The sequence below is a fragment of the Stomoxys calcitrans genome, chromosome 2 (assembly GCF_963082655.1).
Source record: "Stomoxys calcitrans chromosome 2, idStoCalc2.1, whole genome shotgun sequence".
Taxonomy (NCBI): domain Eukaryota; kingdom Metazoa; phylum Arthropoda; class Insecta; order Diptera; family Muscidae; genus Stomoxys; species Stomoxys calcitrans.
Window position 1 is genome coordinate 66,244,148 of NC_081553.1, and position 20,282 is coordinate 66,264,429.

The window sequence follows — 20,282 nt, forward strand, 5'->3', positions numbered from 1 at the left end:
CAAGACTAATCTTTACTAGTTAAATATTTCCTGTTTGCTTCAACAATCACATTAATATTTATTATTTTCGATATAACTTACTTGTTTTAAGCTGTTTTCTTCTTTAATCTGCTAATACACACTTTTGTTAAAAGTAAAACATAATTCAACTTGGCGTAACGCTTATGCGTCTATAAATTTTTCCGAAAGCAGCTCTGGGTTACTTCGTTCATAACATCCCTGTAGTAGGATTAAACTAAATATGGCAATAATGCTGAGAAATCAAAAACAAGAGAAATGTGGCAATACCGTAGGGATTTTTTTCGCTCTTTATTATTTATAAACTAATTTTTTTATTATTATGGTTTTTCTAATGCTTACTTTTAAATGAATTATAGAAAATTTAACAAAATGCCGCATTTTTTTTATTAATTGCAGTCAAACCACATACCTTATTCAATTATACTGAATATGTTTTAAAATTTTAACTGTTTCTTTCGTTTGAGTAAACTGCATTACCCACTGTTTACTAAATATTCAGCATCCAATTGAAAATGCAAAGTCCTTGATTGAACTTGACTTTTTTTTGTTAAATATTTCAACCAATTACTATTTTCATATCATCATCTATATACAAAATATATATTATATTACTTTGACTTTGGCGTTTTTGTTTTACATTCCATAGAACGGCCTTACCCACAGTTAATATGTTGCTTAGCTGGTAGCGTTGCCCCCACCTCACCCCACTTTCAATCCAATAAGATTAGTCTTCGGTTGTTTGTGTGCACGCTTGACAGCCAGTATGTTGTTCGTGTCAGTTGGCGTAAGAAACCTAAAGAGTTTGCTACATTTTCTAAAGAAATTCTTAAAAATATTGCCGTGTCGCGCAGTGAAATGTTATAAAATTGTAAGTTTCATCAAAATGCCATCGCCATGAGATGAGAAAAATTTTGCATTAAAAATAACCTCAAATTTACACTGGGTGTTCATAACCAAAACAAAATAAAATGAAATCGGTATGAAAAATTCTGTTCGAGATTTGGTGAAAATTAAAAAAAAAACGTGCTTTCGATATAAATGTGGGACCATGTGATGTAACCAAGATGGGTGATTTGACCTGTTTTTGACCGTTTGTGCAATTTGTCAAGCGTAAAAAGTATACAAGTGCAAGCGGCCCAGTTGCAATGTAAATAAATAAATGGTCATAACCTCATTTGGCCATAACCTTAAAGCAATCAATAAATGAAAGATGGAACGAAAATTGCAATTTTCATAACTTGGAATTTTTCGATGGTACTTCGGCATTGTCGGCTTTTGTGTGGTTCGTATATGGTTAAACAGTGTTATCGCAGCAGTCGATAATGCCGCAATAATGCGGTATTATAGAAAGAGATGGCTATATGCCGCCAAATATTTGGTGGAATGTAAATGGATTGTACAACAAAGCCTCCATTTTAATAATTCAACGGCGTCGTCTACCTCCCCTTTATTTTTTTAAGCGGCTCATGTCTGGTTCACACTGTTGATTTTTTTTCCAATTGAGTAAACATTGGATTTGGTGTTCCACAAAAACAACGTGTTTCTACCATTTGTGGGGGGTCATAGGCAATATTTGCTAATAAAATCTTTGTTTTTGTTAACTTTTAGTGTTTGCCCTGCCTGGATTCAAGTAATAACTTACCTACAAAACTTTACAAACTATGGATAGTCAATATGGTGGCATACAATGGATACAGCACAGTTCCGTGAATCATCATACAACAACGCATCATGTCGTAGGTGCTAGTGGCGGTGGACGCACCACGACCTCTGCAGGAGACATGAAGACAGCCGGCCAATTGGTAATAGATCCTCAACCACCTTGTGAAGAGGACCTAATGGCTAGTGCCAACTCTTCGTCGGACTACATAGCCACCGAAGAAGATGATGATGGTGATGCCACCAATAACATTGATCAGATTGCTGCTGAAAATTTGATTTTCATGGCCCGTGATGGTCAAATGGTGGCCGAAATTATAAACACCAATGGGACGGACAAAAATGGTGCTGTCGTTATGACAACCAGTGATGGAGAGCAGATAGATTGTGATGCCATTATGGAGCAGGCCGCTTTAATACAACAGCATGAAGACACTGGCGGCGGTGGTGATGTCTACACTGTGGATCATTATACCGAGACAACGCCACAAATGGTAACAGAGGAAGTGATAACCGATGATTGGGTTCAACATCAAGGAGAAGAGAGGTAAGCATGTTCATTTATATTTCGTCGAACAGTAAACATGTGAGGTTTCCTCAACAAGCCTTTGTAGCTTTTATAAATAACGTCAGCTTACATGGGGCTTTATTTTTAACTTTTCAAGTCCACTATTTCCAAACTGGGTCAAGTCTTGGGGCGCAAAAAGTGTCAATTGGTGAAAAACATGGAATAGTTTTTGTTTGTTGTTATGGGCTTAGAGTTTGGTTTACGCCAATTTAATATATGCTCCGACAAGTATTGCGTTTGTCAAGTTTCTCCATCAGTTGTGCAATCCCGGGCATAATTACTACAACAGTCGCTTACTTTTTACCAGCTGGTCGAATACCACAGACTAGCGTGACGGTATTTGTTGTTGTAACCACATTTCACGTGGAGGTGGCGATCCTCGTCAAGCTCCTGTAGTTGGGCAAGCACGTTCCGGTCCAAAGGACCGATCGCCTTGGGAAGAAGCGCCAATAACTCGCCTTGTCATATTGAGCATCATAGGCACTCAGTATTTGTGCAAGAGATGGTGCCAGCCGACCTCTCACTGAGACTCTCCACTCGATACCACTGATTGTCCGCGACTGCCGTTTCAGCTACTCTGTATGAAGTTTCCACTATCCGCAACCTGTAGACGCGCCCGGTAGCTCGAAGCTAAGCTTCTCGTGACAGCAATAAAAAATTACTTCGATCCGAACTCAATGTTCCAGCTTGTGTGGTACTCACAGCTATCCAATGCCGGGACGGGATTTGTTGTTTTTGTAGTTGTAGCAGTGAAGGATTGCCTATGAAGGATTCCATCGGGTCAATCTGGTACGTACAACCGGCTGCCATGGGATTGACGGGATTTGTTGTCGTCATTTGGTGTTAGCGTTTCTTGGCGAGCTTCTCAAGGTGAGCTGGGTCGTGCCGTTGCATAAAACATATCACTATGGGGGCTTGTTGTCGTTGTTCGTTCTTTTGTTGTTGTTGTAGCCACATTTTCGTGTGGAGGTGGCGATCCTCGCCAAGCTCCTGTAGGTGAGCAAGCTCGTTCCAGTCCAAAGGACCGACCGCCGCGGCAACAAGGTGACCATTGGTTATTTAAATGCGCCAATAACTCGCCTTGTCAAATCGAGCATCATAGGCACTCAGTACTTAAGCAAGATCTGGTGCCTACTGGTATCTCACTGACACTATCCACTCGATACCGCTGATTGTCCGCGACTGCATTTGCAGCTATTCCGTATGGAGCATTCCACTATCCGCAACCTTTGGACGAGCGCGATAGGTCCCAGCTAAGCTTTTCGCTATAGGTAAGAACACCACACATGGCAGCCGGTTGTACGTACCGGATTGACCCGATGGAGTTCTTCATCGGCAAGGGCTACCGCCTCAGTGTATAACACACTGCTACAACAACAACCACACATTGGAGCTGAAAATTCTAGCCTATGTAAAAAATGCAAATCCAAATTTGTCCATAAAAATTCCATTAAGGAAAGGGGGCAAACTTCTCACTTATCAATGAGTGCTATCCGATTTAAGTTTAATCTCAATGCCAAGGGCCTGATTTTCATAGTCGACTCTGAAAGGCATGCAGCAGTACGATACATCTTTTGGGAGAAGTTTATACATGGCACAGTTCCAGTCACCAGTATTTGGAGGGGATAACCACCGCTGGCAGGCCAAGAGGCCTGCTTTTCATAGCCCATTCTGAAAAGCGTGCAGCAGTACGACACATCTTTCGGGAAAAGTTTTTACATGGCATAGCACCTCATATATGTCACTAGTATTTGGAGGGGATAATCACCGACGAAAATTTTTCTGATGTTCTCGCCTGAATGCGAACCCAGGCGTTCGGCTAAAATGCGAGCATGCCAACCTCTGCGCTACGGTGGTCTCTAGCCTGTGTGGTGCTCATAGTTATCCCATGCCGGCAAAATGAATCTTGATACTTGCATGTGGTTGTTACCTAATCTATGCAGCGTGGGGGCAAGGTCTCTCCTTCTCAACTTCTGGGTTTTTTTTCAGTGCCGCTGTGCGACCTCTTTGGAGAGAAGTTTTACATGGCATCGTACCTCACAAATGTTGCCAGCATTAGGTCTCTGATGGTCTCGCCAGGATTCGAACCCACGTTCAGCGTCATAGGCTGACATGCTAACCTCTGCGCTACGGTGGCCTCCTTCGGCCTTTCGACAAATACTTTTCTGACTTTGATAGTCTGGAATATGATGATTGAGTTACCACAACTTTCAATGTTTGATGATCGTGTTCTCAACCCACTAATGTTACGACTTTAACACGATTTTGAAATTCATCTGATTCCACAATGGCAACCTAAGCCATTCACCTTCAAAGATTTTGTTATCAATAACTAATTCGCTTTTTTTCTTTTCTTTCAGAGTTGAAATATCTGCCGAACAAATAATTTCCAATTCTCAAGTAATAATGGATATTGAAGTACCCCTGCCCACTGTACAAGATGAGTATACTGCCCTGCGACCATATCCATGCGATTTTTGTAGTAGACGTTTTCGCAAGAAAGCAAGTCTTATGAATCACATGGTGGCTCATCAGAATGATCGGCCTCATTTGTGTAAGCTGTGTGGTTTAAGATTTATGCGTAGGCAAGATCTAATTAATCACCTTAAGGCACATGCCGAGGAGGAGCCGGCCTCAGATCCTCAAATGGATGATAGTGATTGTAAGTTTCAGTCATTATGTTTTTGGACTTCTCGCCCAAAATAATTTTCCAAACCTGTTTTTCAGTTATACACTTTGTAACCGATACCACTTCATCATCGCAACGCACCTCCAATGATCATTATTATGAGCAGGATTGGAGTGTTCCCGAAGATTCCGTAACAATACCAATTAAATCTAGTCGAAAACAATACCAACAACATCAACAACAATCTACCTCCAATCACAATCACAGTAGTGGGCACCATCAGCATCACACTGTAATGGGCAATAGTGTTCTACAAATGCCCGCAATTACTTCAGTATCCTCAGTGGCAATTACAACAGCTCCACCACGTGGTCGCATAAGTCGCCTTAAGCCCAAAGAGGATGCCTATGTTGTAAATGTTGCCAATAATTGTGCTCCCAATAATTCAGCCACATTAGCCTCATCCTTCAGTATAGTACAGTGTGATGCATTACCCAATAACACCATTGAATTTACTCAGGATCCTTCACCCGCCTCCTTGCAAGTGCCAACGCCCCAACACCTACAACGTTCACATCAACAACAGCAGCTGCAACAAAAACAAGTTCTACATTTTCCCATAATAGATGATAACAAACCATTTGTTTGTCAGCAATGTGGTTTGGCATTTTCGCGACAGAAGGCTTTGCTTTCACACACCAAGGTGAGTAGATAAAATTTTTCGGATAGTGGTGTCTATATCAAGCGTCTGGAGTAGAAAATAGAAAAGGAAACAATTACAATTTTAATTCAATTTGATACCATCCTCGAAATTACGAATTCAAGGAAGGCACTGTTTGGTGCTGCAAAGAGTGTTACCCTATTCAATTTAAGGTTAAGGAGGTTAACATGGCCGACTTTAGCTTTGAACGCCAGTTATTAAATCTTCCACACTTGTTGCTGTTGTTGTAGACGCCTTGGTTTCGATCCCCCTCAAGCTCATATAAGTGATCAAGTTCGCTCCGAGCAAGCTCCATGGGACCGATCGCCATGGGAACGTGATGCAAATGCAAATTTTGCCCATGAATATTCCACTTAAGAACAGGGCAAACTTCTCCCCTATCAATGAGTGTAGTGCGATTCAAGTTTAAGCTCAATAATAAGGGGCCTCCTTTTTATAGCCGAGTCCGAACGGCGTACCGCATTGCGACACCTCTTTTGGGGGGAAGTTTTACATGGCATAGTACCTCACAAATGTTGCCAGCATTAGGAGGGGAAAACCACCGCTGAAATGTTTTTTTCTTATGGTCTCGCCAGGATTCGACCCAGGCGTTTAGCCTCATAGGCGGACATGCAAACCTCTGCGCTACGGTGGCCTCCGGGAAACGTGGTCGCATTTGATTATTTAAAGGCGCCAATAACTCACTTTGTCAAATCGAGTATCATGGGCACTCAATATTTAAGCTAGAGTTGGTGCCGCCCGTGATTTCACTGAGACTCTCCATTCGATACTGCTGATTGTCCGCGTTTACGGATTGACCCGATGGATTCCTTAATTGGCGAAGGCTGCCGCCTCAGTGTACAACACTGCTACGACAACAACAGGAACTGGCATCCTAGGTTTAGGTTTACGTTGGATGGGCAACCCACCATAAAGGCAGACTCACTCGATAGGCAGTTTTGGTCCATAGTTGTTGTTTTAGCCACATTTGGATGTCGTCCCGGTCTTTACGACAAATCGCCGCGGGAACATGATGACCATTAGTTATTTGAAGTCGCCAATTTCTCGCCTTTTCCTATCGAGCATCATAAGCACTTAGTATTTAAGCATGAGCCGGTACAGCCCGGCCTCTTACTGAGACTCTCCACTCGATACCGCTGATTGTCCACGGTTGCAGTTGCAGCTACTCCGTATGGAGCATTCCACTTTCCTGTGGATGTATCCGGTAGCTCCCAGCTAAGCTTATTGTGATAACGAAGAACACCACACAGATTTGAGTTCCGGCCTGTGTGATGCTCATAGTTATCTTATGCCGGCTGGTCCATAGTGAAACCCTTGTGTGGAGCTTTCCACTATCCGCTACCTGTGGACGTGCTCGGAAGCTCCCTGCTAAGCTTCTCGTGATAACGAAGAACATCACATAGTGAAAACCTAGTGAGAAAGAATTGTAAAAGTGAACGAAAAGAACATTTGTGAGTCGCCAGATCAAGTTAAAATGCGAGGTGGGGATATAAACTGATGTAAGAAGAGAGCAGGGAGCAAGCACCTATTCAATATACCTACACTCAAACCCACACCCATGCATATTTGGGCTGTATATGACTTAATTGTCTACACAGTGTAATCACCTACATCGGAAAAGAACCGCCTCCGTACGATGGAAAGCATATATGCCTTTAGAATTCAAACACGAACAAAGCAAGCGCTTGAAATATAGTCTTCTCCATATCCTCGCCAAGTCTGATGTTGTTGGTGTAGCAGTTTGTTTTGGCATCTGCTTGATTCTGTTGAGGGACAAGACCTAGGAACTCTGCGACTAAGATGAGGTGCGTCCAAAGGGATCTGGGTCTGAGTCGAGTGGATTGTTGTAGCAGTTTATTGTGGTATATCTTTCGTCTGCTTGATTCTGTTGAGTGACAAGACCTAGGAACTCTGCGACTAAGATGAGGTGCGTCCAAAGGGATCTGGATCTGAGTCGAGCGGGTCTGGCTGGGCAGTTAAACAGGTGACGTGTATCGTGCGGTCCCTGGTTACAATCGGGACATACATCTTGTACGTCGGCATCAATCCATACTCTGGAGGATTTGAGGCGGCTGCATCTGCCGGAACGTTATTGAACCAAAACTACTCTGATTTGCCGGGGGAGGTCAATTGCTTCAGGTGCAATGAGAGGCGGTCGTTCTCCAAGGACAACATTCACCCGGTAGCCATTTACCGCATCTGCTACCGTGTCTGCATGAATGTTGTCTAGACATACTTGATATGCCGCTTGATCTAGGGGTTCTTTTGTAGCGCTGAACTTCACGTAGATCTACCTTAAGGCTCCTGGGCGGTGAATATATATCCACAAGATTATGATTTGGATGGTCTCTGCGTATTGCTTAGACAGCATGTAGTTATGTCTTCGCACTGGTAGGATCTTTGTCTCCTCATGGAGGTGGTCCACATGAAAACTGAACAGAGAGCCTGTCACAGTTCGGAGGGCGGCATTCTGACAGATCCACTGCGTGTCACAAAGCTTATGAGACCACACTGGCGCTGCATAACTTACCACAGATACAATCCCATGGCAGCCGGATTGACCCGATGGAACCCTCATCGACAAGGGCTGCCGCCTCAGTGTACGAGTTCGTCAAGTCTGATCTTGAAGTTATGCGGAATGCCAATTGCCCGGGCACTGTGCCGGTTTTAACTTCTGTCATACATCGTTCTCAGTAAACCTCCAAAAGTCAGCAGCTGTTTCGGTCGATGGTATGCCAGAATATCCTGGCAGCCCGGAATCCTATAAATATTCATATTTCGCCACAATCTTCGCATTAGTCATTCCCCTTTTTTTTGTTCAGAAGTTCGACAAATGGCATACATGCTGGCCGTGGAAGAACCCTTCCGGGAATTTTCGTTCGAAATGTCATTTTCCGGAATATTGCGTATGCGAGAACCCAAGATAGCGCTGTCACTAGCTTGGAGTTTTTTTTAGAAGATTTAAATTTCCGCCATGCACCTTGAACATCTTTTCGTTTCGTTGTTGTTGTTGTAGCAGCGTGTTGTATCTGTGTACAACACACTGCATCAACAACAACAGCATCCTTTCGTTGAATCCAAGGCCTTGAGCGCTAAAATTTCTGTTTTTATAAATGCTAAGTTTGGAAGGCGGTAATCTCCTTCCACGGATTTCATTTTCGGCTATTGCAATGCCACATAGCTCCTACAAGAGTAAAAGGCGCATAGTGTTTCCGGCCTTTTTTCTTTGTATTACTCTTTCAGAGCTATTTCGAAAATAGGACTAGCCCATGGTGTTTCACCTCATTCCACACAGGCTTGAACCTTAAAGACCGATCTGTGTGGTGTTCGTTGCTGCCACGAGAAGCTTAGCTGCGAGCTACCGGGCGCATCCACAGGTTGCGAATTGTGGAATGCTCCATAGGGAGTAGCGGTGAGTCTCAACCTCAACACAACCTCATTCGACTAATATTTACGTATAAAGACGGAAGTCTAAACCCGGTATAATTTATATGCCATTGAAGAAGACCAGCTCCGTCTTTATGTTTAATCTGTTTAACTGCCCAGCCAGACTCATTCGGCTCATACCCAGATCCCTCCGGACATACCCTACCTTAGTCGCAGTTCCTGGATGTGGATTTTCAATAAAATTAAGCAGACGAAAGATAGAACAACACAAGGCACTGTTACAACAACAAAAAATGGGAATAAAGCGGGCCAAAAGGGACTCTCATATGTGAGAGCTTCGTCCGCCAATTTCGTCTTCTGCATAGTCCTGAACTCTACCTCGTTACCATAAATCCTCAAAATTGACCCAATGGAGACCTTCGTCGACAATAGCTGCCGCCTCATTGTACTGCAACAACAACAAACAACCATTGACCCTGCAGACTTTCGCTTGATCCTGGTTTGTTGCGACGTTGTTATTGTTGGAGCCACATTTGTATGTGGATGTATCGATCCCCATCTAGCTCCATAGGTGAGCAAGCTTCTTCTTATCCACAGGACCGTTCGCCGCGAAACCACTATTTTTTTTTGTTTTGAACCAACCAACACGCAGGGGATGTCCCCTATGTATGTGCATTGCGTTGTAGTGTAGAAAGTTAACCATAGGAGGGTAAAAAGAGGGAGTAGTGTTTATTGACATTTGCTTTGAATTTCTGGATGTCGTAAGTAGGGGGAAAAACATCCGGCTGGAAGTCCATTCCTCAAACGAACCGTTCTTGCGAAAAAGAAATCTCTCGGTAGCGCATGGTCCGATCAGCTGGCCAATCGATTACAAACGGGTGCGCGTTTCTAGAAAATCTTGTTTTTCTGACAAACAACCTCGAGTCAGGAATCGGAAGACTGATTTTCGAAGAACACACACCGTGGAAGAATCGATAGAATAGCCCCACACAACACAAATTTCGATGGTTTTCAAGGGAAACAATAGAGTTGGACACCCTACCATCTCCAATCATTGGCCATTAAAGGCGCCAATAACTCGCCTTGTCATATCGAGTATCACACGCACTCAGTATTTAAGCAAGACAATCCCATGACAGTCGGTTGTATGTAATGAATAGACCCGAAGAAGTCATTTCTTATCGGCAAGGGCTGCTACCTCAGTGTACAAGACACTGCTACAACAACAACAACAATATTTCAGCAAGATTTGGCGCCGGTCAGCTTCTTACTGAGATCTCCAGTCGATACCGCTGATTGTTCGCGACTGCAGGGCCCAATATTGCAGTGACCTTTCAGGACACCTCTCAACAAATTAAGGTCATACTTCCCCCTGCCCCAGGATAAGTGAAGTGCCTTTTCTCTAAACACTCGCCAAAAGGGACTTGGTCACCCTGCAACCCACGGCATCAGTCCTTGCCTCATTCGCGTGCTTTTTGTTGTTGTAACAATATGTCGTGCTTTATTCGTTTGCAAGATTTTGCTAAATATTAGGATCCAGGCATATTGCGACTTGGATGGGATGCGTCCAGGGGGATAAGGTAGTAGGTCAAGTAGGATTGCTTGGGTATATAAACAAGTGACGTGCGTCGTATGGTCCCATTTTGCACGCGTAGTACATATTCAGCGGAGGTCACCGTAGCGCAGAGGTTAGCTTGTCCGCCTATGACGCTGAATCCTGAAGAGACCATGGGTTCGAATCCTGGCGAGACCATCAGAGAATATTTTCAGCGGTGGTTTTCCCCTCCTAATGCTGGCAACATTTGTGAGGTACTATGCCATATAAAACTTCTCTCCAAAGAGGTGTAGCACTGCGGCACGCTGTTGGGACTCGGCAATAAAAAGGAGGTCCCTTATCATTGAGCTTAAACTTGAATCGGACTGCACTCATTGATATGTAAGAAGTTTGCCCCTGTTCCTTAGTGGAATGTTCATGGGCAAAATTTGATTTTGCATTTGCAGTACATATAAAGCATGTTGGCAATCAATGCTAGCCCAAAAGGCTGTACCAGCCTATTATTGAGTCAGAACTTCTCTGGGTTGCCGAGGGAGGTTTACTTCGGGTGCTTTGGGTTGGATGACATTCACTGGTAGATGTTCACCGCTTTCGGTACGGTGTCCTAGGGAACGATATTCTTTTAATTGCTTTTCAATGCTTTCGCCGCCCGAAAGGGTGGTTGTCTAGGCGATGAATGCCTATGCGCAAAATGGTGATTTGGATGGCTGCTGCGGTAAAGGCTCAGAAGATACTGCTTAGACAACATGTTATTCTGCCTACGAAAGGTTGGATCTAAGTCTCCTGATGAGGGTGTTCGCGCGAGTCTGGGGATACAGGTTGTCGCAGATTGTGAAATAGATTTTTGGCGGAGGGCACGAATCTTCATTGTGATAGCCTTCCCATGATTCGAAAAAAAGTGCATCTCCCAAACATACTCGACCTTACATGGCCTGATGTATTCATGTATTTTCCAGCAATCCCATTTTATTTATTTTTAATATTTTCACAATTGCTGCGAAATTCCTTCATTGATATGAAGGATCTGATTATATGAAATTTTTTTATTGTTATTTTGAAAATATGTTAATTGGGAAGTGATGATTGAGTTTGATCTGGTTGTCACTACTAGAGGAATGTGTGCTCAACCTACAATTGTTACGACCAAAGCACATTCTATAAATTAATCTGATCCCTACCACACAGAGAAAAATTAAAACTTTATAATCACTTCCCTCTAAATTTTGTAATAACCTCATGCGTGACTTTCTTTTCCAGACCCATCGCAATGATTCTCCATTCGAGTGCCCGCAATGTAATGAAATCTTCTGGGATCAAACTAGCCTAACGGATCATCAACGAACTCACCAATTCGAAGAAAGCAATTCTGAATACGATCCAAATGAGGGAGAAGATGATACACAAAGTGAATCAGAGTCCGAACAACAATTGTATGGAGAATTTTATTGCAGCGAATGTGGCATGTCATTCCATAGGCAAGATCTGCTGCGTAGACATGCGAAAAGTCATGCTAAGCCAACAAATAATGCGGGTCTAAATAGCATTAGTGTGGATAATTCTAAAGATCAACACTGTTGCAATACCTGTGGTGAGACATTTGCTGAAGCTTTGGACTTGTTGGCGCACGCAGAAATACATGCTCGATTTCCGCCTTTCAAGTAAGTCTTAATTGGAAAGTCATTATGATATCGAGGATAAAAGTACAATCTTTTCTTATTACAGGTGTGTTCTTTGCGGTGAATCCTTTTTCGAAGAGCCCACCATCAAAAAGCATCTACAGTCTCAACATGCCCATGAAATGACCGAAAATTCCTGCATTCTATGTGGCAAAGAGTGTCGAGATCGCAAAGCTTTAATCAAACATGCCTGGGATCATTCACGCGAAAAATGTCATTCTTGCTCCAAATGTGGCAAGAATTTTCACAACAAGGCCAGACTAAAACGTCATATGGCCTCGCATCGTGACAAATCGGTACAGTGTGATGTTTGCCATGAAGAGTTTCCCGATGGCCGTACCTTATCCAATCATCGCCACTCGCACAGTACTACATCGGCTGGCAAGTTGTTTCCTTGCAATGAATGTGGCAAAACATTTGGTTCACGCAGCTCACAGCAAATACATGTACGCATACATACCGGGGAACGACCATATGGTTGTCGTTTCTGCTGGAAGGCCTTCGCCGACGGTGGTACCTTGAGAAAACATGAACGTATACATACCGGTGAGAAGCCTTATGCTTGCTCTGTGTGTCCTCGCGCATTCAATCAGCGAGTGGTTCTCCGAGAACATATACGATCGCATCACTCTGGATTGGATACCAAACGAGGGACATACTATTGTACAGTTTGTGGTGCTGATTTGTCTTCGTCGGGGGATTTGATACAACATCTAATACAGCATAGTGATAACAATACTGCCATGCAAAGGCAACCGGTGGTAAGTAAAGGCTTTTTGGAATTTTTTTTTTGCCGTCGTTTTTTTTATGGGATATGATGATTGAGTTTCTTGCAGGCATATGCTAATGCTTGAAGGCTGTGTTCTCAACACATAAAGTTACGACTGTTAACACAGCTGTGAAATTTATCTGATCCCATTAAATATAATAAAATTTTTTATAAAAGTTGTTACGACTGTTAACACAGCTGTGAAATTTATCTGATCCCATTAAATATAATAAAATTTTTTATAAAAATTGGTGTTGGAGTGTTGCGGTTAGTTTGTGTATTCCGTATAGACATGAAAAACAGCTGAACCGATTTTTGTCGGTGATATTCGGAGGGTCCCCTTACTTTAAAGTTTAAAAATGATAGATATTTGAGTTCTGTGCTTTGACTTGAACGAAACTTTGTTTACAATCTTAAGATAATCTAAAAACGCGAGTTTGTCATATACATATGGTGTCAAGCTACACAGCGGAAGGCCCTACCCAAAACCCATGCAAACCAAGATGTATCAACTGGGACAATGCAAATGCAAATTTTGCCCATGAACATTCCACTAAGGAACAGGGGCAAACTTCTCATATATCAATGAGTGCAGTCCGATTCAAGTTTAAGCTGAATGATAAGGGGCCTCCCTTTTATAGCCGAGTCCAAACGGCGTGCCGCAGTTCGACACCTCTTTGGAGAGAAGTTTTACATGGCATAGTACCTCACAAATGTTGCCAGTATTGGGAGGGGAAGCCACCACTGAAAAATTTTTCTTATGGGCTCGCCAGGACCATCAGAAAAAAAATTTCAACGGTGGTTTTCCCCTCCTAATGCTGGCAACATTTGTGAGGTACTAAGGTGGGGTGCTTCCAGAGGGATCTAGATCTAAGGCGAGTGGGTCTGGCTGGGCAGTTAAACAGCAACGTTGGACCTGATAGCTTTCCCCATACACTCCATGTAGTGGTCACTAACGCCAGGCGTAGGGGAGATTGGTATATACAGAGAGAACGGTGTATGAAGAAAGCCAGTAACCGCCTCCACTGTGAGTGCAAATCTTACGTAGCACATTGCATATGTTGGTCAGTTTTAGTTTGTGCATCGCTGCGACCATAGTATTCTCCCGATCCATAAATTCCACTATTTCGTCGATCTTGCCTCAGAGACAATTGCAGTTGAATTGCTAAAAAGAGGCATTCCCAAGTCCTGCTGCGGCAATTTTGCCACACGAGAGGAGTCGGGCGAGTCGCATAGTGTGACGGCGCTAGCAATGACCCACTACGCCACACGAGAGAAGTCGGGCGAGTCGCATAGTCTGACGGTGCTAGCGATGACCCACTACTCCACTGTGAGTGCAAATCTTACGCAGCACATTGCAGATATTGATCAGCATTGTTGTGTGCATCGCTGCGACCATATTATTCTCCCGATCCAAAAATTCGACCATTTTGTCGATCTTGCTTCGGAGACCATTGCAATTGAATTGAAAAAAAGAGGCATTCCCAAGCCCTGCTGCGGCAAGGTAGTTAGTATGATTATACTCCCTTAATGGCATCATGACATACAACGAACGGCAATCTTCTCACTTCATGCTCCGGTTACACATCACACCAATGATGAAGCGGTCCGGCAAACTTCAATTCCGGCACGGACTAGAATAGTACCGAGATGTGCCTCTCCCATGACGAAAAAATGACAAACAAGTAAATGCGTGCTAAGTTCGGGCGGGCCGAATCTTATATACCCGCCAACATAGATCGCATTTGTCGAGTTCTTTTCCCGATATCTCTTTTTAGGCAAACAAAGGATAAAAGAAAAGAATTGCTATAAGATTGGAGCTGTATTAAGTTATGGTCCGATTCGGATCTTAATCGAATTGAATGTCGGAGACTATAGTAAAATTCATCCAATTCGGGTAAGAATTGCACCCTTTTGGGGCTCAAGAAATAAAATAGAGAGGTCGGTTTATATGGGATCTGTATAAGGCTATAGAACGATTCGGACCATATTTGGCACGTATGTTGGTCATGGGAGAAGCCGTTGTATAAAATTTCAGCCATATCGGGTAAGAATTACGCCTGGGGGCTCAAGAAGTCAAGATCCCAGATCGGTTTAAATGGCAGCTATAACAGGTTATGGATCGATTTAAAATATATTTGGCACAGTTATTAGAAGCCCTAACAAAACACGTCATGCAAAATTTCAGCCAAATCGGATAAGAATTGCGCCCTCTAGTGGCTCTAGAAGTCAAGATTCAAGATCGGTTTATATGGTAGCTATATCAGGTTATAGTCCGATTTAGACCAAACTTAGCGCAGTTGTTGGAAGTCATGACATAACACCTCATGCCAAATTTCAGCCAAATCGGATGAGCTCTCTAGACGCTCAAGAAATCAAGACCCCAGATAGGTTTATAAGACAGCTATGTCTGGTTATGGAGCGATTTCAACTATACACCTACACCAATAGGAAGTATTTGTGTAAAATTTCAAGCGAATAGCTTTAATCCTTCGAAAGTTTGCGTGCTTTCGACAAACAGACGGACATGGCTAGATCGACTTAAATGTCATGACGATCAAGATGCTTTATGGGGTCTTAGACGAATATTTCAAGGATTTACAAACAGAAAGACGAAATAAGTATACCCCCATCCTGTAGTGGAGGGTATAAAAACGTACATTGAGTTAGCAGCCCCCGGCCGTTGGGTATACCACCGAGTCAATCCGGTACATAGAACTGCCTTACATAGGTTCTGGCCAACTGGATTGCTGAAAGTTCATGGGCAAATTTGTATTTTGGAGTTCTAGGGTTTGATTTGTTACCATTAACCAACTTTTTTCCGAATGTGTTCTATGTTTTAATAAAGTGTGTGTGTGTGGTTTATTAAATTGTCTGCCTTCCTTTTTCGTTTCAGACTGGACCTCGAAAATATAAACGCAGGCGGAAATTGAAACCCCATGAATTGGCTCGACTAAAACGTGATTCAAAACAAAATGGCGGAAATAGTAGTGACATCGATCTATCAGATTTTGACATGGATAATGTTGACGATCTTTTGGCAATGACCGAAACAAATACTTCGACGGAAAATGCCACTTGCAAATCGGAACATGAACCATTAACTGAAAAATCCGCAAGGCAAAAGACTATATCCAGCGATATAACTCTGGAGGCAATCAACAATCAACGCAAAAAGTCATCGTCCTCCAAAAAGAAGTCTCAAATTGTATTGGATCCCGATGATTTCGATTTAGACGTTGGCTTGGATGGCAACGGAGGCACTGGCACTGGTGGCAAAAAGGCAAGATTTAATTCAACAAGTAGTGATAAAATTTGGAGCACTAAACCCTCTAATGAGGAGACTTACAAATCGCTTTTGTCCAATTTGGAAACCACATTGCAGAGTATAGACACTTTAGTAGTGGGACCATCATCGAATAACTTGGATATTGTCAGCCCTGCGAGTGGGAAACGTAAATCCAAGCACGAATCTACAGCGCAAAGAACACAACAAGTACAAATTGTAAGAAATGAGGTGAAGGAGAGCGGCATTGGAAATGGCACCACTGCCAGCAAAGGTCGCAAGGGCAAGGCGGATAAGGCAGCGGCAAGCAAAACAAAGGGACCACAAATGATACGCACCGAAAAATGTACGATTTCATCGGTGGAGGGAGGTAGGAAAAAATCCAAGTCCGTTGTTACCCGAACTCAGACCACAAGCATTGAAATGCCACCCAAATCTGTGGGCATAGTAGATGATTATGACATAATTTCACCTGCCTTACATCCACCCAAACAAATCAGCTGCAGCCCTTTGCATATTAAACAGGAACACCATGAACATCAGATTCTAATGAAAACTCATCATCATCCCAATGTTTTAGCCCCAAATTCGGGGGCAAGCCATCGCAATCAAACTTCCAGCACCCGCCATAATAATGATATCTACGATGCTCATCTACTGCTGGAGGCTTCTGGTCTACGCACTGATCTGGATGAAATTCTAAGATCGCCCATGAAATCGGATAAGCTTTCGGGTTCGCGGCAGCGTTTTACCAGCGAGTCTTCGACTCAGTTCTTGAACGAGCAATCCGAAGAAGAGCAACATTTAATCAAGATTGAACCCACTTCTCCAGATCTAAGGGAAATTGTGAATGGGGTTAGCTCAGTTAACACCTCGGAGGTGGTGGTAACCACCGCTGGCATGGAACTGAATGTGAGCTCTGGCATGGGCACACAATCTCGCAAAAACTCCAAAGCTGCAAGATCTCAAAAGAATTCAAATGCCTCAAATAGAAAATATTTTGAATTTTCCAATGATCACTTGAATGCCGCCACCAAGACTGCCTCCAATCAAGCCTCCTCCTCCCACAAAAGGAACTCTGCACATTCAAATTTGTCTATGGGGGGATCGCCTTCAATCAAAGCCTCCAAAGCGGCCAGAACGGAAGCTGCTAAACCCTCAAAAGTCTCACAAAATGCCGCATCATTTTTCAGCTACGGCATGGTGGAAAACTTCAATGCAGTGCCGAGCTCCTCGCTGCCCAATGATCACCATCACCACAATGCCAACTCGTTTGCTTCCATATCGGCGGTAGTGTCGGCAGCGGATGCTACCGCTGCTGCTGCGGCCCAACAAAATCCCACGGCCAGCCGTAAACGTCAACGCTATTTTGAGTGTGAAATGTGCTCGGCTGTATTCTCAGATCGTGCTCAGCTCTTGGATCATGTGCCCATACATATTTAAAGGAACTGCCTAAGATGTTGTTTATCACCCCCTCGCCTCCCCGTACACTAATGATTACCACAGTGCCAATAGTTGTTAAATTGGATTCTTCTGTTTTTCTCAAGCTCTCGGGACTTAAATGATTTTCTGACCCCCTGCCATTGGAATTTCACCCTCTTTGTAAGAGCCTTCTACGTCGTTGTACAATATTTAGCTATTTAATATTAATTTTAGATAATTCACTTTTGTATTAAGTTATTTTTTACCATTTTTTATTACCTTTTTGCAAAGGTATCTAGCGCTCACTATGCCTCTAATGCTAAAAGAAATTTGTATGGAATACTGTAAACTTTCTATATGTCGATGCAAAATGTATGAACATGAGTTTTCATAACAATTGCATAAAATAGAATTAATTTGCAAATAGCCCCGTTTAAAATCTGTTAAACAGTTCTTTTTGTTTTGTTTCTTAATCTTTTTTTTAATTCCTTTTAATATATTAAAAGATAATAAAATATAATAAATTTTTTAATAATTTTAATGATTTTCTACTTTAATTGTTGTCGTTGACAACGACAACCATATTTATGAGTAGAGGTAGCGATCCTCGTCAAGCTCTCGCGTTGGCTACATCATGATGTCAGAATGAATGAAGAAGCTCCAGTAAAGGCGCCTTTTTAAAGCGACCATAACTCAGCGCGCAAAGGGGAAGATCAAAATTCCGATGGAGAGGCCAAGTTGTTGTTGTAGGCACATTTTTTTGTGCGGTGACGTACCTCGTCAAGCTCCTGAATGTGAGTAAGATCGCTCGGTCCAAAGGACCGATCGCCGCGGGATCAGGTTGACCATTGGTTACTTAAAAGCGCCAATAACTCTCCTTGTCATATCAAAAATCATGGGTACTCAGTATTTGTGCAAAAGCCGATGCCGCCCGGCCTCTCACTGAGACTCTCCGCTCGATACCGCTGATTGTCCGCGATTGCCATTGTAGCTACTTCGTATGGAGCATTCTACTATTCGTAACTTGTGGACGCATGAGCACCACACATATCGGACCTCAATGTTCCGGCCTGTGTGGTGGTCACAGCTACCCCGTGCTGGAGGAGAGACCAAGTGGAAAAGCAAAGCACGAAACTGGGTGTCAGAGATTGGAAAAGCAGCGCAGGAAATCGAAGTCCTAGGATATCTATACTACTTTCGGCTAGAGGGTAAATGTTCTGAAATGGTCAACTAAAGTAAAGTAAATGTATTTTATTGGGTTGCCCAAAAAGTAATTGCGGATTTTTTAAAAGCATGAAAATACATTTTTAATAAAACTCAGAATGAACTTTAATCAAATATACTTTTTTACACTTTTTTTCTAAAGCAAGCTAAACGTAACAGCTGATAACTGACAGAAGAAAGAATACAATTACAGTCACAAGCTGTGAAAAAATTTGTCAACGCCGACTATATGAAAAATCCGCAATTACTTTTTGGGCAACCCAATAGTTAAAAACAAGTAAAAAGACATTAAGTTCGGCCGGGCCGAACTTTTTGGTAGCCATATCCAAATATAGACCGATCTGAACCATATACGACACGGATGTCAAAAAGCCTAACATAACTCACTATGTCAAATTTCAGCGTGTGCCGTTTATGGGGACTTTAAATCGAGAGATCGGTCTTTATGGCAGCTACATCTGAAAATCTGAACTGATCTGGGACAAATTGAGGAGGGCTATCAAAGGGCCTAACACAACTCACTGTCCCAAATTTCGGCGAAATCGGATAATAAATGCCGCTTTTATGGACCCAAAACCTTAAATCGAGTGATCGGTTTATATGGCAGCTATATCCAAATCTGAACCGATCTGGGCCAAATTGCAGAAAATTGTCGAAGAGCCTAACGCAACTCACTGTCCCAAATTTCGGCGAAATCGGATAATAAATGTGGCTTTTATGGGCCTAAGACACTAAATCGGAGGATCGGTCTATATGTCAGCTATATCCAAATCGGAACCGATCTGGGCTAAATTAACGAAGGAAGTCGAAGGGCCTAACGCAACTCACTGTCCTAAATTTCAGCAAAATCGGATAATAAATGTGGCTTTTGTGGGCCTAAGACTCTAAATCGGAGGATCGGTCTATATGGCAGCTATATCCAAATCGGAATCGATCTACGCCAAATAAACGAAGGAAGTCGAAGGGCCTAACACAACTCACTGCCCCAAATTTCAGCGAAGTCGGATAATAAATGTGTCTTTTATGGGCCCAAACCCTTAAATCAAGAGATCGGTCTATATGGCAGCTATATCCAAACCTGGACCGATCTGGGCCATATTGCAGAAATATGTCGATGGGCCTTACTTAACTCATTGTCCCAAATTTCGACGAAATCGGACAATAAATGCGCTTTTTGTGGGCCTAAGACCCTAAATCGGCGGATCGGTCTATATGGGCGCTATATCTAGATATAGTCCGATATAGGCCATCTTCGAACTTAACCTGCTTATGGACAAAAAAAGAATCTGTGCAAAGTTTCAACTCAATAATATCTCCATTTTTAAAGACTGTAGCGTGATTTCAACAGACAGATGGACGGAGATG

At 42.8% G+C, this 20,282-nt stretch overlaps 1 protein-coding gene across 1 annotated transcript; it reads left to right on the forward strand.

Annotated features, from left to right (window-relative positions):
- Nucleotides 1-754: 754 nt before the first annotated feature.
- LOC106092472 (uncharacterized) lies at nucleotides 755-18,228 on the forward strand. Its single transcript, XM_013259345.2, has 7 exons — nucleotides 755-889; nucleotides 1,630-2,227; nucleotides 4,609-4,910; nucleotides 4,976-5,580; nucleotides 11,798-12,198; nucleotides 12,263-12,977; nucleotides 15,882-18,228. The coding sequence occupies exons 2-7, from the start codon at nucleotides 1,683-1,685 to the stop codon at nucleotides 17,712-17,714; spliced, it is 4,401 nt and encodes a 1,466-aa protein (XP_013114799.2). The 5' UTR covers nucleotides 755-889; nucleotides 1,630-1,682; the 3' UTR covers nucleotides 17,715-18,228.
- Nucleotides 18,229-20,282: the final 2,054 nt, after the last annotated feature.